Source organism: Procambarus clarkii, chromosome 10 (genome assembly GCF_040958095.1).
Source record: "Procambarus clarkii isolate CNS0578487 chromosome 10, FALCON_Pclarkii_2.0, whole genome shotgun sequence".
Classification (NCBI taxonomy): Eukaryota; Metazoa; Arthropoda; class Malacostraca; order Decapoda; family Cambaridae; genus Procambarus; species Procambarus clarkii.
In genome coordinates this window covers 50,378,290-50,398,338 of record NC_091159.1, presented here as the reverse complement: position 1 = coordinate 50,398,338, position 20,049 = coordinate 50,378,290, and the positions used below count along the sequence as shown (strand labels likewise).

The 20,049-nt window shown below is 39.2% G+C and overlaps 2 protein-coding genes across 2 annotated transcripts in view; one reads left to right on the top strand and one right to left on the bottom strand.

The window, feature by feature from the left end:
• Positions 1 to 20,049, bottom strand: part of LOC138363365 (uncharacterized) — a 325,989-nt gene that overhangs the window by 51,134 nt on the left and 254,806 nt on the right. The window lies entirely within an intron of this gene.
• Positions 4,325 to 20,049, top strand: part of LOC138363101 (hemicentin-2-like) — a 37,120-nt gene continuing 21,395 nt past the window's right edge. Inside the window, exons 1-2 of the mRNA XM_069322088.1 lie at positions 4,325 to 4,616; positions 11,201 to 11,628. Coding sequence (XP_069178189.1) covers positions 4,325 to 4,616; positions 11,201 to 11,628 — 720 coding nt within the window. The remainder of the gene's footprint in view (positions 4,617 to 11,200; positions 11,629 to 20,049) is intronic.

The window sequence follows — 20,049 nt, the reverse complement described above, 5'->3', positions numbered from 1 at the left end:
GAGAGGAGAGAGAGAGAGAGAGAGAGAGAGAGAGAGAGAGAGAGAGAGAGAGAGAGAGAGAGAGAGAGAGAGAGACATAGACAGAGAGATAGCTTTAATAAGCCTTCCAGTAGGAGTCACAAGTCTCCACCAGACCAGGACAGATGAAATTGCTTGCCATTACCCTTTTACAGATCGTTCTAGTTCGTGTTTTCTTGACCGTTACTTGAAGGTGCATGATATACACTACATATTCATGTATATACTAATACATTAATCACATATATTAAGCACTGATAACAAAAAATACCTAATGAGCATTTTGAGACCTCTATCTGGCATCTGCCCTGGGCCTATTACCCTGATCTCTACTCTAAAAAAAGAGACAGACAGACAGAAAGATAAGCCATGGAACAAATAAATTAAATGATAGAAGTCAATTAAAAATAATGTAAAGTAGGCCACTACCGAGACACATTTACCACCGAAATCTCAAAACACAAGAGTTACCCCATCATTGCATCATAGAAAACGACTTCATAGGAGAATGTAATTTGTGTGGAAGAAAAGCGGGAACACAAAGCTTAAATTTACAGTATCTTTCCTTAATCTCACATGACCTTAAAACGTTCTTTACTGACCTTAATATGCCCTGAACCTAACGTGCTCACTTAATCACCCCAAACAATAACTAAATCTAATAAAATCTAATAAATCTAATCTAATAAATCTAATAAAATCTCCAAGCTTTGCGTAATAGTGGCTTTAGGCATTGTATGTACTAGCTCTACCTATAACTCAACCAATCTTTGTAAAAATTTATTGTATGTATGTACCTTACCTAAATAAAATATTATTATTATTATTATTATTATTATTATTATTATAACAATGCTCCTATAATAAAATGATAAGTGACAAGAATAGTATCTAACGTTGACAAGTCAACGTAGGAGTCATCGGATATTTGAGGTGTCCGCTAACTCACTCAGATGGTCAGGTTCGACTCGTCTTGGGATGCTCTGAAGTGGGCAGTGGTTTAGCTGTTTAATACTCAGCAGTTGAGTACTGTTATACCCATTGGCAGGTTGAATTAAGGAGGGAGAGAGAGAGACAGGTGGGAGAGAGAGTTCCCTATATACATAAATATATATACAACAGCCAAAAACGCCCAGTTGGAGTCACCCTGCAGCCATGGAGGGAAGGTAAACAGGTCGTGTGGGACTACACGTGTGCGTCTACATTGACTGATACCTATCTACGTTACAGCTGAGCAGAGGGAGGCGGGGCGGCCACCTTCAGGGAGACCCAGAAAAATCAACAAGTACAGAGACCTAGAACGTTGTTACAGGTTCGTGCCGATAGGCTCTGAGACTCTGGACGCCTGGGGTAAATGTGCACTTAAGTTCCTAAAGGAGGTGGGTGAGGAACTCATTGGGAAAACTAGAGACCCACGAGCGGCCAGTTTCCTGTTCCAGCGCCTCAGTGTCGCAGTTCAGAGGGGAAATGCGTGCTGTATCCTGGGTACAATAATATACTAATATATAATACTATACTAATAATATACAATAATATACTAATAATAATATACACCTGGAAGATACTGGAGGGCCAAGTACCAAATCTACACAGTAAAATAACAACGTACTGGAGTGAACGACATGGAAGAAAATGTAGAATAGAACCAATGAAGAGCAGAGGTGCCATAGGCACAATCAGAGAACACTGTATAAACATCAGAGGTCCGCGGCTGTTCAACGTCCTCCCAGCAAGCATAAGAAATATTGCCGGAACAACCGTGGACATTTTCAAGAGGAAACTAGATTTATTCCTCCAAGGAGTGCCGGACCAACCGGGCTGTGGTGGGTATGTGGGCCTGCGGGCCGCTCCAAGCAACAGCCTGGTGGACCAAACTCTCACAAGTCGAGCCTGGCCTCGGGCCGGGCTTGGGGAGTAGAAGAACTCCCAGAACCCCATCAACCAGGTAATCAACCAGGTAACCAGGTACGCACCCAACCTCCGAGGAGCTGGACGAGGTCTTCGAACGCTGATTGCTTTATTTATATATATATGTGTGTGTTCTCTGTAATATATATATATATATATATATATATATATATATATATATATATATATATATATATATATATATATATATATATATATATAGTGATGTCCTCTCTACCTCCCAACTTCATCAACAAACGCCAAAACCATTATTTAGTTCTCACAGACAAAGGAGGTCCGCGACCACAGTCTACCAGCGGTCAGTATAACTAAAATCTGACAGGCGGCAATTCGCAATACTGCCAGTTAATTCAACTCCAAGTGCACTCGACTGTATTCCTTACAGACGCTTGTAAGGGGGTAAAGAATTGTGTGTGGGTTTGAGTGAAAGATTGATGGTGTATGTGTTTGTACTCACCTAGTTGTGCTTGCAGGGGTTGAGCTCTGGCTCTTTGGTCCCGCCTCTCAACCGTCAATCAACAGGTGTACAGATTCCTGAGCCTATTGGGCTTTATCATATCTACACTTGAAACTGTGTATGGAGTCAGCCTCCACCACATCACTTCCTAATGCATTCCATTTGTCAACCACTCTGACACTAAAAAAGTTCTTTCTAATATCTCTGTGGCTCATTTGGGCACTCAGTTTCCACCTGTGTCCCCTAGTACGTGTGCCCCTTGTGTTAAATAGCTTGTCTTTATCTACCCTATCAATTCCCTTGAGAATCTTGAATGTGGTGATCATGTTCCCCCCTAACTCTTCGGTCTTCCAGCGAAGTGAGGTTTAATTCCCGTAGTCTCTCCTCGTAGCTCATACCTCTCAGCTCGGGTACTAGTCTGGTGGCAAACCTTTGAATCTTTTCCAGTTTAGTCTTATCTTTGACTAGATATGGACTCCTTACTGGGGCGGCATACTCCAGGATTGGCCTGACATATGTGGTGTACAAAGTTCTGAATGATTCTTTATACAAGTTTCTGACTGCCGTTCGTATGTTGGCCAGCCTAGCATATGCCGCTGATGTTATCCGCTTGATATGTGCTGCAGGAGACAGGTCTGGCGTGATATCAACCCCCAAGTCTTTTTCCTTCTCTGACTCCTGAAGAATTTCCTCTCCCAGATGATACCTTGTATCTGGCCTCCTGCTCCCTACACCTATCTTCATTACATTACATTTGGTTGGGTTAAACTCTAACAACCATTTGTTCGACCATTCCTTCAGCTTGTCTTGGTCTTCTTGAAACCTCAAAAGAATGTATGTGTGTGTGTGTGTGTGTGTGTGTGTGTGTGTGTGTGTGTGTGTGTTAGTGCGCGTGTTTGTGTATGTGTGTATTTACCTAGTTGAGCTTGCAGAGTCGGGCCTGTGCTCTTAAGTCCCGCCTTACGGCCGTCAGTAGTTCAATGCAGTGTTCACCTTTTTTTTCTGATCATAGGAAATTACATTTAGAACTGCGTATAAAATCGTTTCGGACGACTTACTCTTTAATTCAGTTCAATTCGTGTATAACTTTTGCACTGAAAAAGTTCCTTCATACACAGTTTTAAATGCAGATATGACACCACTCAAAAGGCTATGGAACCTATACACCAGACAATTAAGGGTTGAGAGGCGGTGCCCAGCAGCCAGAGCTTATTTCCAGCATGTATCACAAGTTAATGAACCTCGCCTCATTCCACTATCATCTCCACCATCAACTTACCTTCTTTTCCCAATATAAACACTAGCTCTATTAATAGTTGACTTACGGGTTATTCATGCCCGTGCCACCTCTTGGGTGGCTTAATCTTTATCACTCAATCATTGTAGGGCACCAGCAGCTGGACACCTTCATAAATACTGCCAAACAGTATTCTCCCCCACGATAGCAGCCTGACGATTAAATAAGACCTCAGCTCATATAATCTGTACACTGTACATATTTACTGAACAAAAATTTTACCACTTACGGGCTATTCATGCCCGTGCCACCTCTTGGGTGGCTTCATCTTCATCAATCAATCATTGTAGTTCGATTGCACAAAACACTCAAAATGCGGTCATACCCACAGACTCTAAAGCTTCACTACAAATATTAGGTAAAGAGCAGTGGAAAGACAACGTGGAAATAATTACCACCATTTTGTATCTAGGATCAGGAGCTAAAGGACTCAACATAACCCTAAACTGGATCCCATTAAATGAGAAAGTCAAGGAAACTGCTAAATTGGCAACTCGTCATCCAGTGATCCACTAAACAATCCAACTCAGCCTACAATACATTAAAACACCATCACCAACCAACTCTCACACCTCAACAAAGCCCATCTTCACCAGAGAGCAGCAGAAGGTTCGCCCTCTGCAATGTGGTATCTTCAGGCCACCAAGTTAGACAGGTTAAATATCTCGAATGAAATCCACAGGAAAATAGCAATTCGGTTATATAGACTACGTGTAAGTTACAGATGCAACTGGGAAATTGGTGAGCCCAGAGATTGGGAATGCATCTTCTGCCAAATAATCAAAGAAAATCTACTACTTCACTATCTCCTGGAACGTAAAGCAGCCAACGACCTTAGAAGAGGTTTAAAAGTCCCCGAATCTTGCAATAAGCACCCTGAAGCCGTCAACACAGCCACTCTTCTGGTCAAAAAAGGTGTCCAGCAGCTAAATATCCTCAGAAATACTGTAAAGTAGTATACTTCCCTGCGATAGCAACCACATACTAAGGACTGACGATCTCAATGCGATTGATTGATTGATAAAGATTAAGCCACCCAAAAGGTGGCACGGGCATGAATAGCCCGTAAGTGGTGGCCCTTTTGAGCCATTACCAGTATCAAGAGCTGATACTGGAGATCTGTGGAGGTGCGACTGCACCCTGCGTGACGGGAGATGTCTCCCGTATCTCAATGCGACCTCCGCACGCAGTATATATACATTCACTCAAAAAAATCTACCACTTACGGGCTATTCATGCCCGTGCCACCTCTTGGGTGGCTTAATCTTCATCAATCAACGAATCATTGTAGGTGAAACATTCTGCACAATAAAGGTTACTTGTAACTCGGTGTTTTCCTTTCAAGTCTCATTCACGACCCTCTTATTTGTCAACATTCTCTTCCTGAAACTAACTGAATGATCACCCTAAATTTATTTGAAACTCTGATTGGTGTAAGAAACAAAATTCGCATCAATAATTACTCAGAGATATTTGCGAATTTGAATGCAAATGTATCCTCAACTATTAATGCAGGGTGCATTCGCACCTCCACAGATCTCCTGTATCAGCTCTTGATACTGGGAATGGCTTAAAACCACTTACGGGCTATTCATGCCCGTGCCACCTTTTGGGTGGCTTAATCTTCATCAATCAATCAATCAACTATTAATAAATAAAATATAGACTCTAACTTTTCAAAACACTTAGATTAAACCTTATTGATTTAATTCTCCACTTGAAACAATCCTGCTGATTGCTTAACACACTTGTCCGCGTCTCTAATTAGCAAAGTAAATTATATGTTATTATTCAATACATGTAAATTACAATTATCAAAGTTTTCTGTTAAAAGACTCACTTAGAACGATCCAATACGTGATCACATTTCGCTTAAAGATCTAATTGGTCAGCACAATTCTGTTCAGTTCTCTAATTGGTCTCAGCACTGAATTCCTCGCTCTGATTGGTCAATACTGTTATCATGGACCAACAGGCGGCTGCACGTCCTCATTTGCCTAATCCAGTGTTGAGTCTCTACTGTTCTGTATTTCCAGACTGTCTTAGACTGAGAGTCCAGCAAACACAATTGGAAGTCCTTGAAGGGGTCACATTGGCTGATGTGGTTCCCTAAGGTACCATGCAATATATATATATATATATATATATATATATATATATATATATATATATATATATATATATATATATATATATATATATATATTAGTGTTCAGTGAGAAACCACAAGGTCTCCTCTGAATACTTTTTATTTTCTTCTCCGAGGCTATGGGTCCCCACATTGGCACCAGAGGTGGTACCCTCACAAAATTTAAAAATATATATATATATATATATATATATATATATATATATATATATATATATATATATATACATATATATATATATATATATATATATATATATATATATATATATATATATATATATATATATATATATATATATATATATATATATATATATATATATATATGTTCCAGCGCCTCAGTGTTGCGATTCAGAGGGGAAATGCCTGTTGCGTCTTGGGCACTAGTCCAACTTCAGAGGAATTCGAAGAAGTGTTTGACTTGCAACAATGATCGAACCCGTCTGTGACATTCATCAATGTTTCCCATTGTTGTGTTCTTCAAGAGATCCATAACCTTTAAGCACCTTTTTGCATTATTATTTTTGTATCAACCCATGTATATCTTGTAACCATCAAAAGTATATATATATATATATATATATATATATATATATATATATATATATATATATATATATATATATATATATATATATATATATATATATATATATATTGGTGTATACTGGCAGCAGGTTTTCTTTCAAACATGTTTCATTGAATATGACCGCATAATCTGTATTTATTATTTTCTGGTTTAGGGCTTCTATCCCTCTAACTATTTTCTTAGCATCAGGGCTTAATTGAAATAGGAGTTCTCCAAAACTCATTTTCGTACTTTTAAGGTGAAGAAAAGAAGTGATTTACTATAGAGTGTATTACACTTATTTGTATAATTTGCACGACGTTTCGAACTCCATGGTTCATTCTCAAGTGAACAGATCTTACAATACTAGTTGATTTTATGCCCGCATTAGGTCAGGTGATAATACAATGAAGGTGAAAACATGGGGGGATACATAAGGGATAAACATAGGGGCTGCAGAAGGCTTATTGGCCCATACGAGGCATCTCCTATCTAACACAAAGATTAATCCAGTGTAATTGGCCTGTTATGTTGGACATTGTCTTCTGTGTTGGCATCGATATGTTCTTGTCTTGTCCTTACTCTCATGGTGGGTAGAGTAAATAGTTCCGTGATTTGGGTGTTCATGGTAGGTCGCTCTATTCTTATGTGAATAGAGCGTTAGGTTATGCCTACGGCAATGTTAAGACGCATAAACCAGGTAACCCACTACGCCCTATAATCAGCCAAATACCAACCCCAACTTATCACCTGGCAAAGAAACTCAATGAACTCCTAACTCCATACACTCCAAGTAAGTTTAGTCTACAATCATCAGCAGATTTCCTAGAATTGATCAAATCTACCCAGCCCGATGGAATCATCGCTTCCCTGGACGTTGAATCCCTTTTTACCAACGTCCCAGTCGACACAACCATAGGAATGATACTGGACAGAGTATACAGAGACGAGAGCACCCCCAAATTAGACATACCTGAGCCACACTTGAAAAGTCTTCTCGAAGCATGTACAAAGGAAGCCCCTTTCATCAGTCCACAAGGAGACATGTATTTACAGATAGACGGAGTAGCAATGGGCTCCCCCTTAGGAGTTTTATTTGCTAATTTTTATATGGGAACCATCGAAGATAGGGTCTTCAGTAGCAGACAAAAACCAACTGTATACTGCCGTTATGTAGATGACATATTCGTAATAGTAAAAGACTCAGATGAACTAATTGACCTAAAAAGACACCTAGAGAGAGAGTCAGTACTCCGATTTACACATGAAAATAGTGAAAATAACAGTCTGCCATTCTTGGATGTACTAATAACAAAAACAGGAACCTCTTTAAGCACCAACGTATATACCAAGCCCACCAACATAGGATTATGCCTGAACGGTAGAAGTAAGTGCCCCCAAAGATACAAAGCCAGTGTTCTCAATGCTTATATTCGTCGAGCGCTTACCCACTGCTCTGAATGGAGCAACGTGAGTAGAGAGTTTGAAAGAGTAACTCAAGTATTGGTGAACAACGGATATAGCAACGCGGAAATAAACGCTGCTATAAGAAGACACTTGGACCGTTGGTATAATTCAGAACCTAGAACAGAAACCACAATACCCCCAATAAAATTGTATTACAAATCAACCATGCACAGTGAACATATAAAAGAGGAAAGAATAATGAAAGAAATAATCCGTAAAGGAGTAAAAAGCACTACTCCTAACCAAAACATAAACCTGATAATATTCTACAAAACCAAGAAGACTTCCGAACTCCTTATCAAAAACAGCCCGAAGCCGACGGAGAACCCTCTACAGCAGTCAAGCGTTGTATACATGTACACTTGCCCCCCACGAAGGATGTAACCTTCAATGTAAGTACATTGACGTCGTACGAGCTGACGAGGCGTTTGAAATGCCATCTTCAATCTGGTGCCCCTAGGAATCACATGAGACAAGCCCATGACATTACTCTAACAAGAGAAATGTTGAACAAGAATACTTGCATAATAGACAAAACCCAAGATTCAAGAAGATTACAAATTCTTGAGGCAATTCACATAAGAATAGAGCGACCTACCATGAACACCCAAATCACGGAACTATTTACTCTACCCACCATGAGAGTAAGGACAAGACAAGAACATATCGATGCCAACACAGAAGACAATGTCCAACATAACAGGCCAATTACACTGGATTAATCTTTGTGTTTGGATAGGAGATGCCTCGTATGGGCCAATAAGCCTTCTGCAGCCCCTATGTTTATCCCTTATGTATCCCCCCATGTTTTCACCTTCATTGTATTATCACCTGACCTAATGCGGGTATAAAATCAACTAGTATTGTAAGATCTGTTCACTTGAGAATGAACCATGGAGGTTCGAAACGTCGTGCAAATTATACAAATAAGTGTAATACACTCTATAGTAAATCACTTCTTTTCTTCACCTTAAAAGTACGAAAATGAGTTTTGGAGAACTCCTATTCCAATTAAGCCCTGATGCTAAGAAAATAGTTAGAGGGATAGAAGCCCTAAACCACAAAATAATAAATACAGAATATGCGGTCATATTAAATGAAACATGTTTGAAAGAAAACCTGCTGCCAGTATACACCAATATATATATATATATATATATATATATATATATATATATATATATATATATATATATATATATATATATATATATATATATATATATATATATATATATTATTAAATATGACCGAAAAAGTAAGATTAATAATTCTAACACGAATTTTCTCAATCTTTCGTACATTTCTTTTCACTGTTGGTGGTAATTCAAAAATCAATTCTCCAAAATTCATTTTTATTTTGAATTCATTTTATTCATTTATAAATAAAAATGAATTTTGGAGAATTGATTTTTGAATTAACACCAACAGTGAAAAGAAATGTACGAAAGATTGAGAAAATTCGTGTTAGAATTATTAATCTTACTTTTTCGGTCATATTTAATAATATATGTCTACAGGAAAGACTGCTACCAAAATATACTAATATATATATATATATATATATATATATATATATATATATATATATATATATATATATATATATATATATATATATATATATATATATATATATATATATATATATATATATATATATATATGTCGTACCGAGTAGCCAGAACGTACTTCTCAGCCTACTATGCAAGGCCCGATTTGCCTAATAAGCCAAGTTTTCATGAACTAATGCTTTTTCGACTACCTAACCTACCTAACCTAACCTAACCTAACATTTTCGGCTACCTAACCTAACCTAACCTATAAAGATAGGTTAGGTTAGGTAGGGTTGGTTAGGTTCGGTCATATATCTACGTTAATTTTAACTTCAATAAAAAAAAAATTTACCTCATACATAATGAAATGGGTAGCTTTATCATTTCATAAGAAAAAAATTAGAGAAAATATATTAATTCAGGAAAACTTGGCTTATTAGGCAAATCGGGCCTTGCATAGTAGGCTGAGAAGTGCGTTCTGGCTACTAGGTACGACATATATATATATATATATATATATATATATATATATATATATATATATATATATATATACATATGTCGTACCTAGTAGCCAGAAAGCACTTCTCGGCCTACTATGCAAGGCCCGATTAGCCTAATAGGCCGAGTGATTTTCTTTTTTGTCAACTAATTGTTTCCAATTGGTTTATTTGAATTATTATTATTATATTATATTAAGAACATAAATTATTGACTTAGTTATGTTAGTTTAGGTTAGGTTAGGTTAGGTTAAGTTAGGTTAGGTAGGGTAGGTTAGGTTCGGTCATATATCTATGCTAGTTTTGACTCAAATTTAAAAAAAAAAATAACTCATACATAGTGAAATGGATAGCTTTATCCTTTCAGAAGAAAAAATTAGAAAAAAAACAATTCAAGAAAACTTGGCTTATTAGGCAAATCAGGCCTTGCATAGTAGGCCGAGTATTGCGTTCTGGCTACTAGGTACAACATATATATATGTATATATATATACATGGCACAACTCTCCTAAACACGAGAGTTAAGTATACAAAAACTTGGAGCGTGTGGTGGAGCGGGTTAAGGCGTACCTGTTATGCCAGTTGCTGGAAGGCTTCTGTGCTGGCTAGGGTTCGAGTCTCCTGGTGGGAAAGTGTTCTAAAGTTGTATATATATATACATATTAGAATATTTTGGTAGCAGTCTTTCTCTTAAACAAATTTCGGTGAAAACAACAGAAAGTTTTAGATTTATGATTCTAACACGAATCTTCTCGATATTCCTTATGTTTTTCTTCACTGAAGCAGGAAGATGACAAATTAACTCTCCAAAGTTAATTTTTACTAATTATTTGGGTCTGACGCCTAGTGATGCTTTTCGTAAGGTCTCTCCTCACATTCTCAAAGACAAATTCTTCTGTGTGTAGGACCTGATTATATCCTCTTATGGCGAAGTGGTTAGGTGATATATTGATATAATATGGATATAATTTAAATGCTTTTCGACACATTTTTTCATAATTTTATATACCCGAGAATGTTAATTTCAAATCAAAACAATACGAATATTTTTTTCAGATGTTTACCAAGCAATTAGTAACAATTAAACGTGATAGAGAATTCAATATCATGTTATAATGACAAATATTGTTCATTTTCCATTTGATGGCCAAATAAATCACGTTTATGAGTTTAATTAGTTACCATTTAAAGGGAACGGTAGCCTTTCATATTTGATGTGTCAGCTGTTTAACACGTGTTATTGTTTACATGTCCAGGAGCGGTAGTGGTGGCGCCGTCCTCCCTACAGTCCCCTCACTCCTCCCTCCACCCGCCGCCACAGCAGCAGCAGCAGCAGCAGCAACAGCAGCAGTCCGGCCGCCGGGCGGGGAGAAGCACTGGTGGCGGCGGTGGCAGCAGCAGCGGCAGCAGCGGCAGCCACAACCAACAGGCTAGCAGCAGCAGCAGCAGCGGCAGCATGAAGGGAGGCAGCAGTCACGTGGGTATGACGCTGAGCGGCAGCAGCAGCAGTCCGGTGGAGCCCATCAAGCCTCTGTTGGACCTCAGCTCTGGGGCCGCGGGTGCCTCGGTTCTCACGATGCCGCTACATCCGGTCTTTGACGAGGCGGCTCCACGCAACGTCTCCAGTCTGACCGGCAACTCCGCCTACCTCCACTGTCTAGTCCACAACCTTGGGAACAAGAGTGTGAGTATTGTTGTGTTGTGTTGTGTTGTGTTGTGGTGTGTTGTGATGTGTTGTGATGTGGTGTTGTGCTATGTTGTGTTGTGTTGCTGAGACTGGTGCTGTCTCGTCTACAACCTTGGGAACAAGAGTGTGAGTATTGTTGTGTTGTGGTGTGTTGTGATGTGGTGTTGTGCTATGTTGTGTTGTGTTGTGTTGTGTTGCTGAGACTGGTGCTGTCTCGTCTACAACCTTGGGAACAAGAGTGTGAGTATTGTTGTGTTGTGGTGTGTTGTGATGTGGTGTTGTGCTATGTTGTGTTGTGTTGTGTTGCTGAGACTGGTGCTGTCTCGTCCACAACCTTGGGAACAAGAGTGTGAGTATTGTTGTGTTGTGTTGTGGTGTGGTGTTGTGCTATGTTGTGTTGTGTTGCTGAGACTGGTGCTGTCTCGTCTACAACCTTGGGAACAAGAGTGTGAGTATTGTTGTGTTGTGTTGTGTTGTGTTGTGTCATGTTGTGTTGTGTTGTGATGTGTTGTGTTGTGTTGTGATGTGTTGTGTTGTGTTGTGTTGTGGTGTGTTGTGATGTGGTGTTGTGCTATGCTGTGTTGTGTTGTGATGTGTTGTGATGTGGTGTTGTGCTATGTTGTGTTGTGTTGTGTTGTGTTGTGTTATGTTGTGTCGTGTTGTGTTGTGTTGTGTCATGTTGTGTTGTGTTGTGTCATGTTGTGTTGTGTTGTGTTGTGTCGTGTTGTGTTGTGTTGTGTCGTGTTGTGTTGTGTCGTGTCGTGTTGTGTTGTGTTGTGTCATGTTGTGTTGTGTTGTGTCATGTTGTGTTGTGTTGTGTTGTGTTGTGTCATGTTGTGTTGTGTTGTGTTGTGTTATGTTGTGTCGTGTTGTGTTGTGTTGTGTTGTGTTGTGTTGTGTCATGTTGTGTTGTGTTGTGTTGTGTTATGTTGTGTCGTGTTGTGTTGTGTTGTGTTGTGTTGTGTTGTGTTATGTTGTGTCGTGTTGTGTTGTGTTGTGTCATGTTGTGTTGTGTTGTGTCATGTTGTGTTGTGTTGTGTTGTGTTATGTTGTGTCGTGTTGTGTTGTGTTGTGTTATGTTGTGTTGTGTTGTGTTGTGTTGTGTTATGTTGTGTTGTGTTGTGTTGTGTTGTGTCATGTTGTGTTGTGTTATGTTGTGTCATGTTGTGTTGTGTCATGTTGTGTTGTGTTGTGTTGTGTTAAATGCGCTGTTGGGTACTGTTAAATGCGCTGTTGGGGGGCTGTTAAATGTGCTGTTGGGGGCTGTTAAATGCGCTGTTGAGGGCTGTTAAATGCGCTGTGGGGAGCTGTTAAATTCGCTGTTGGGAGGGGCTGTTAAATGCGCTGTTGGGGGCTGTTAAATGCGCTGTTAAAAGTAACTTTTAGAAGTGCTATGACGCGCTGTTAGAAATATTACTGAGTTGTGCTAGCGAAAGCTGCTAATGACAGCACCAATCTCTGCTGCGAACATTTCCTTACCCCACATAGTTCTTGGTTTGCAAATGGCCTACACGGACTCTCTCCCGCTGATGTTGCAAAATCATTTAATTGCCACAGAAAATGCCACCACTGACGTACAATGATTTAATTAATGCAGATCATGTTGCCAAAGTGGGGGGGGGGGGGAGGGGGAAAGTCTGAACCAATTACTATATCCACAAATTGGCCTGATATTTGACCGAATAATATTATTAGTTGGCAACACAGTTAAATGACACAACTGTCGGCCAATTGTCATTGCTATTTCCACCTCATGCAGGAGGACATCTGACCAATATAGCACCTTTGCAATATTAAATCATCAACGCCATCTCTCACTTCATCACGGGACACATCTCCCGTCACGCAGGGTACAGTCGCACCTCCACAGATCTCCAGTATCATCTATTGATATTGGAAATGGCTCAAAAGGACCACCACTTATGAGCTATTCATGCCCAAGCCACCTTTTGGGTGGCTTAATCTTCTCTCTCTCTCTCTCTCTTCATGCAATAGGGCGTTATGCTATCAGCACCTCACCTATGCGGACATTGTGCCATCAGTGGCTCTTGAGTGTTCAAACACATTCCAAACTCTTCATGTAGACGCAGTCCTGATAGCGTCCGAATGCGTTAACACGGCTTCAAACCTGGCATGGCTCCACACATACACACACATACACCCTCGGAACAATCAAAGGCTGCAATGATGCACCGGGTGTGTAGTGTGTGGTGCGTTGGGTGTTCCAAGACTGTGTATAGTGAACTGAGCTCTGGGTGTTGTATGCTGTGCACTAGTGTACAGATTCTTGAGTCTATTCGCCTCTATCAAATCTACTTTTGAAACTGTGTATGGAATCTGCCATAGTGTGTATATAATGTACACATAGTGTATACATGCTGTGCATACATAGTTTATGCACAGTGTATATATATGCTGTGAATACTTTGTGTATACATGCTATGTACAGTGAAGTGGGCGTTGGATGCTGGAAGGCTGCGTATAGTGCGTTGGGTGTTGCAAGTATAGTGAACTGGACGCTGCAAGGCTTTGTATCGTGTATATAGTGCGCTGGGTGTTGCAGGGCTATGTATAGTGAACTGGGCGTTGTATGCGTGGTCATACTGCAATGGGTATCGCCAGGCTGCGTACTGGGTGTTGCAAGACTGTCATAAATGTACTAGAGAGTACAAGGCTGTGTAATCACCTAATTCTACTTGCAGGGGTTGAGCTTCGGTTCCTTGGTCACGCCTCTCAACTGCCAATCAACCGGTGTCCATGTTACTGAACAGGGGGAATAGGGTTAGGGATTTTATGGGGGAAAAAATGGTGGGGGGAGGGGAAGGGGGCGTTGATAATAGTGAAAAGGGGGATTGTGAGGGTTGAAAGGGATAAATACTTCACGCTCGTCTTTTGACAGAATTGAGTTTGTGATAAGAAAGTTATTTTGACGAAAGGAATGAATGTGTTAAGTTTTTTTTCCAGGAGTTAATGCAACAGCTTCGTTTGTGGTGGTTGAGCTGTGGGTTAATTTTCTCTCTCTCTCTTTCTCTCTCTCTCTCTCTCTCTCTCTCTCTCTCTCTCTCTCTCTCTCTCTCTCTCTCTCTCTCTCTCTCTCTCTCTCTCTCTCTCTCTCTCTCTCTCTCTCTCTCTCTCTCTCTCCCTCCCTACCTATATCATCCTCTTCTTTTGGAATGATGGGCATTCTTTTCTTTTATGTGAATCCTAACCCGCCCTGTTGTGCACGACTGACAGCCATTTTCATGTATAGACACAGACAGTTAAATGTGTAGACATGATTAAATGTTTAGCTGTATGCAAATACTATGGGCAGATTTGATTGTGTTTTGTACCCTCTATTTTGATTAAGGTGTTAATTTTTCCATACCCAAGTAACTGGAATTTATAACAAACATCATGTTATATTCCGCTACCCAATCGAATACTTTATAAATATCAACTTGCACTTTTTCAATGTCTTCTACAGAGGTAGTTTTTATGCTGATGTTTGTGTCAGCTGCAAAAGATGACACGAATCTGTGGGTTATATTTATGTCTATATCTGATATGAGAATTAGGAAATACAGTAGTGCAAGGACTGTGCCCTGAGGTACAGAGCTTTTAACTGTATTTAGATTTTCTTTTATTTGGTTGTCTGTTACTCTTTGCCTTCGGGTTTCACAGACAATTTAATATCCATCGCCCTAGTTTAACTGTTATTTGTACCGACCTCATTGTGTGGGTTATCACTCCATGGTCACATTTATCAAATGATATTTCAAAGCCAGTTTATACCACATCTGAATTCCGTTTTTCTTCTAATGTATCAATGGTTTTGTCATAGCGTCGAGTAGCTGCGAAAGGCACCATATCTGAATCCCTGTTGACCTGAAATATGGAAGTTTCCATAAAACTGGAGATCTAACTCCTGGGTCACTCTCTCAAAAACTTGTATTATGTGGATGTTAGTGCAACAAGTCTGTAATTTTGACCAGACCACACACTAGAAATTGAAGGGACGACGACGTTTCGGTCCGTCCTGGACCATTCTCAAGTCGATCGACTTGAGAATGGTCCAGGACGGACCGAAACGTCGTCGTCCCTTCAATTTCTAGTGTGTGGTCTGGTCAACATACTTCAGTCACGTTATTGTGACTCATCGCCTGCAAGTCTGTAATTCTTAGCCAATGCTTTGCTTTCTTCTTGTGTCAGATAAATAATAATCCTCTCGTTTGATAAAATATGTTTGGACATATTACGAGTATGAATGCTAGTCTGCTCTTCTATTTGCTTGTGATCTAAGTATGAGGTGTCTCAGGTCGTAGTGTAAGTGATTATTTCATTGTTGTTTGTGATGATAAGAACCTAGAATATTTTCGGTCCTAGTTCGTTGTGTTATCTGCTGGTTGAGCTTGAAAATTTGTCGCGGAATCTAGGTAATTATCTGACCTGTGGTTAGTTATTTCCAGAGTTATTTCCTGGAATAATATTATTGTTTGCTATTCACCATCTTAAAACGAGCAGTTTCCTAGTGTCCTAAGAAGATAGTATCGAGTTTGGAAGAATATCGTGTTGTGATATATTTTTTGTGATATCGTGTTGTGATATATTTTTTGTGATATCGTGTTGTGATATATTTTTTGTGATATCGTGTTGTGATATATTTTTTGTGATATCGTGTTGTGATATATTTTTTGTGATATCGTGTTGTGATATATTTTTTGTGATATCGTGTTGTGATATATTTTTTGTGATATCGTGTTGTGATATATTTTTCTCTATTTTGTTTATTTGATCTGTGTTATTCTGTCATGTTCTCAAACCTCAGCCGTTGCTTTTGGCGGCTTGTATTTTTTGTATTCTTACTTCCAACTCCTCTACGGCCTCATTTGTAGAGTTAAGGAGCTCCGAGCATACAAGATTCTCTCTAATATACAAACCTACTCCTCCATGTGACCTATTTACCTTATCACATCAACACATATATATAGTTATATATATTATATATATATATATATATATATATGACTATATATATATATATATATATATATATATATATATATATATATATATATATATATATATATATATATATATATATATATATATATATATATATATATTCCGATAACCAAATCTCACTATACATTAATTACCCTGCAAAGGTTTCTCTAAAAGCTGCGAGTACTGCATTTGACTGAAGAGACTGTTTATGAACGGCCCTTTGTTTTGTGCCCGTGATTTTAGTTGGTAAAACTCAAATGGGCTGTTTTGTTGTTCTGTATGTTAGCCAAGACGAATGAGGTCACTCTTACCTCTCACACGCGGCAAAGCTCGTGTTCCTGGAAGCAGCTACTAAAGCTCCTTACTGGCTTGTTATCACCATTGCTAAACACGTGATTCATTAATTATAACCATTGTTTATATATACAAAAAATTAAACACCAATTTATTCTGTGGAGAGCACAAATAAACAAAGAATAATCCAGATTAACAACTAAACGATTATGGGCTTATGACCACTCACGTTAATATATCCAACTTACTACTAAATCCCTTGAATACCAGACTCATGGCAAACACATAACCTTAAGCCAATAACAAACACAACTTCAGCTGGTACGTCCAGTCTAAATCACAACCAGTCTACAACTAACAACATTCGCTCCGACTGACAGCGTGAGCTCCCTGTGGATACACTGTAGTCACAACACCCTTTAATAATTCCCAAACAAAAACCACACTTTCACACTGTGATAAACACGACCATACACTACCATACACTTGAAACAGTATACTCATATAATTATACTTCCTACTCTGAAATTAATATCCATTCAGTGACACACACAACTGGTACACAGCTAATACAATACTCGTACACCGCTTCACTAACTCTTATACAGTATAATACAATAATGTAATAGAATAGCATAACTACAATACAATCACATAAACTAAATAACGTAACATAGCACTATGAAATGAAGTCAGATATATGGGGCAATTGTAATACATAAGTAATTTGAAGTGTGATAAAAAGTATAATATTTAATCTGAATAGTTATGAAACGGGGTAAATATCTGGGTCATAACAGGCACTCTGTTGTATTTTGAATTGGAGAATTTTCTGGCGGGTCTGTTATGCATGAGCATATCTGATTTGTTCTGACCATAACTAGTTGTTGGAGGATTGTAGTTGTAGCTCTGTTGTGGAGTTTATTTTTATGTGATTCGGTATACAAATGTTTTTTTTTCAGCCAGTTCCATATATTCTCTCTGTTCTGCCTTTAGAAATTTATTTTTTTGGGGGGTTTAAGAAATTATTTTACGTTCCTCCAAAGCTGTTATCCTGTTTGCTGCCCTTTGTGTAGTTTTGTCTGGATGTAAATACCTGCATATTGTAGTTTTGTCTGGATGTAAATACCTGCATATTGTAGTTTTGTCTGGATGTAAATACCTGCATATTGTAGTTTTGTCTGGATGTAAATACCTGCATATTGTAGTTTTGTCTGGATGTAAATACCTGCATATTGTAGTTTTGTCTGGATGTAAATACCTGCATATTGTAGTTTTGTCTGGATGTAAATACCTGCATATTGTAGTTTTGTCTGGATGTAAATACCTGCATATTGTAGTTTTGTCTGGATGTAAATACCTGCATATTGTAGTTTTGTCTGGATGTAAATACCTGCATATTGTAGTTTTGTCTGGATGTAAATACCTGCATATTGTAGTTTTGTCTGGATGTAAATACCTGCATATTGTAGTTTTGTCTGGATGTAAATACCTGCATATTGTAGTTTTGTCTGGATGTAAATACCTGCATATTGTAGTTTTGTCTGGATGTAAATACCTGCATATTGATCCTAAATTACCTTTTACCTATCTAAATACATTTAGGCATTTTCTAGGATAGGTGGTAGCTGCATACTAATCCCTCTCTCTTTCCAGAATATCTATGTCTGCAAATGACCATTGCATAGACTTTGCAAATGACTGTCAGATTTTTAATTTATCTGTCTTAATCGAGGTCTGTTGTGGTGTCTGTATCCATCGAGCTGTCAGTGCTGTCTGTTACACTCTCCTGTTTACTGTCACTTTTATCCTGGCATACTGAGTCAGAATTTACACCACCTGAATTTCTATTTAAATCCCCCCCCCCCTTACGTGTCTGTTGATACGTAAGGGGGGGGGGGGATTAAAATATATCAGATCAGATCCTCAGATTCTCAGATCCCTTTTACATTATTATTTATTTGGCAGTCTTCCTGGAAGGCTGGAAAGCCTTCGACGAATGACATTACTCGGTCGTGAGTCGTGGTATCTAGAAGTTGCTTTAATATATTCCAAACTGGTAAATTATCGTTGTATATCTTGAGTAAATGTCCAGCTCTGAGGTTGGTGTTGGTGCTCACTTCTATGTGGTTTAACAGGATGATAGACTTGATAGACTTTCTTTGGATTAATATAGCTGTTAGTTATAACTTTGGGATTATACGGTTCCTAAAGCAGGCCGTCAACAAGACTGTTTTTGATCAGTGGTTTGTGTTGATGAAAGAGTTGTGGTCAATAGATGAGTATGTTTATATATATCTTACTAATTACTCCTTTTTCATCTCTCTCTCTCTATCTCTCTCTCTCTCTCTCATTCAACAAACACCTTCTGTTCTAACCCCACACTTCCCTTTCTCTCTCAAGAAGAGAGAAATCGGATCTCTCACCTACTTCTCCTCACCTTCTCTCTCCCTCTCTCCTACACTCCCCCCCCCCCCATGGGCTCACCCTCCACTCCACAAAACACGAGGTGGTCATCTTCTCACAAGGGTGTGAGAGGTAAACGAGATTAAGTTCGACTCCACTTTCCGGCGTTTTCCCAAAGAACTCCGTGGACATAGGTCTCCCTCCCTCCCTCCCTCTCTCTCTCTCTCTCTCTCTCTCTCTCTCTCTCTCTCTCTCTCTCTCTCTCTCTCTCTCTCTCTCTCTCTCTCTCTCTCTCTCTCCTCTCTCTCTCTCTCTCTCTCTCTCTCTCTCTCTCTCTCTCTCTCCCTCCCTCCCTCTCTCTCTCTCCCTCCCTCTCTCTCTCTCTCTCTCTCTCTCTCTCTCTCTCTCTCTCTCCCTCCCTCTCTCTCTCTCTCTCTCTCTCTCTCTCTCTCTCTCTCTCTCTCTCTCTCTCTCTCTCTCTCTCTCTCTCTCTCTCTCTCTCTCTCTCTCTCTCTCTCTCTCTCTCTCTCTCTCTCTCTCTCCCTCCCTCCCTCTCTCTCTCTCTCTCTCTCTCTATCAGTCTGTCCCTGTCTGTCCTTATCCGTCTGTCTATGTCTTTCTCTATCTGCCTGTCCGTCTTTCTCATTCTGCCCCTCTCTTTACTTCTATTTCACCCTCTCTCATAGTCTTTCCCTGTTTGTCTGTTTCTCTGTCTTTCTCTCTCTCTTTAAT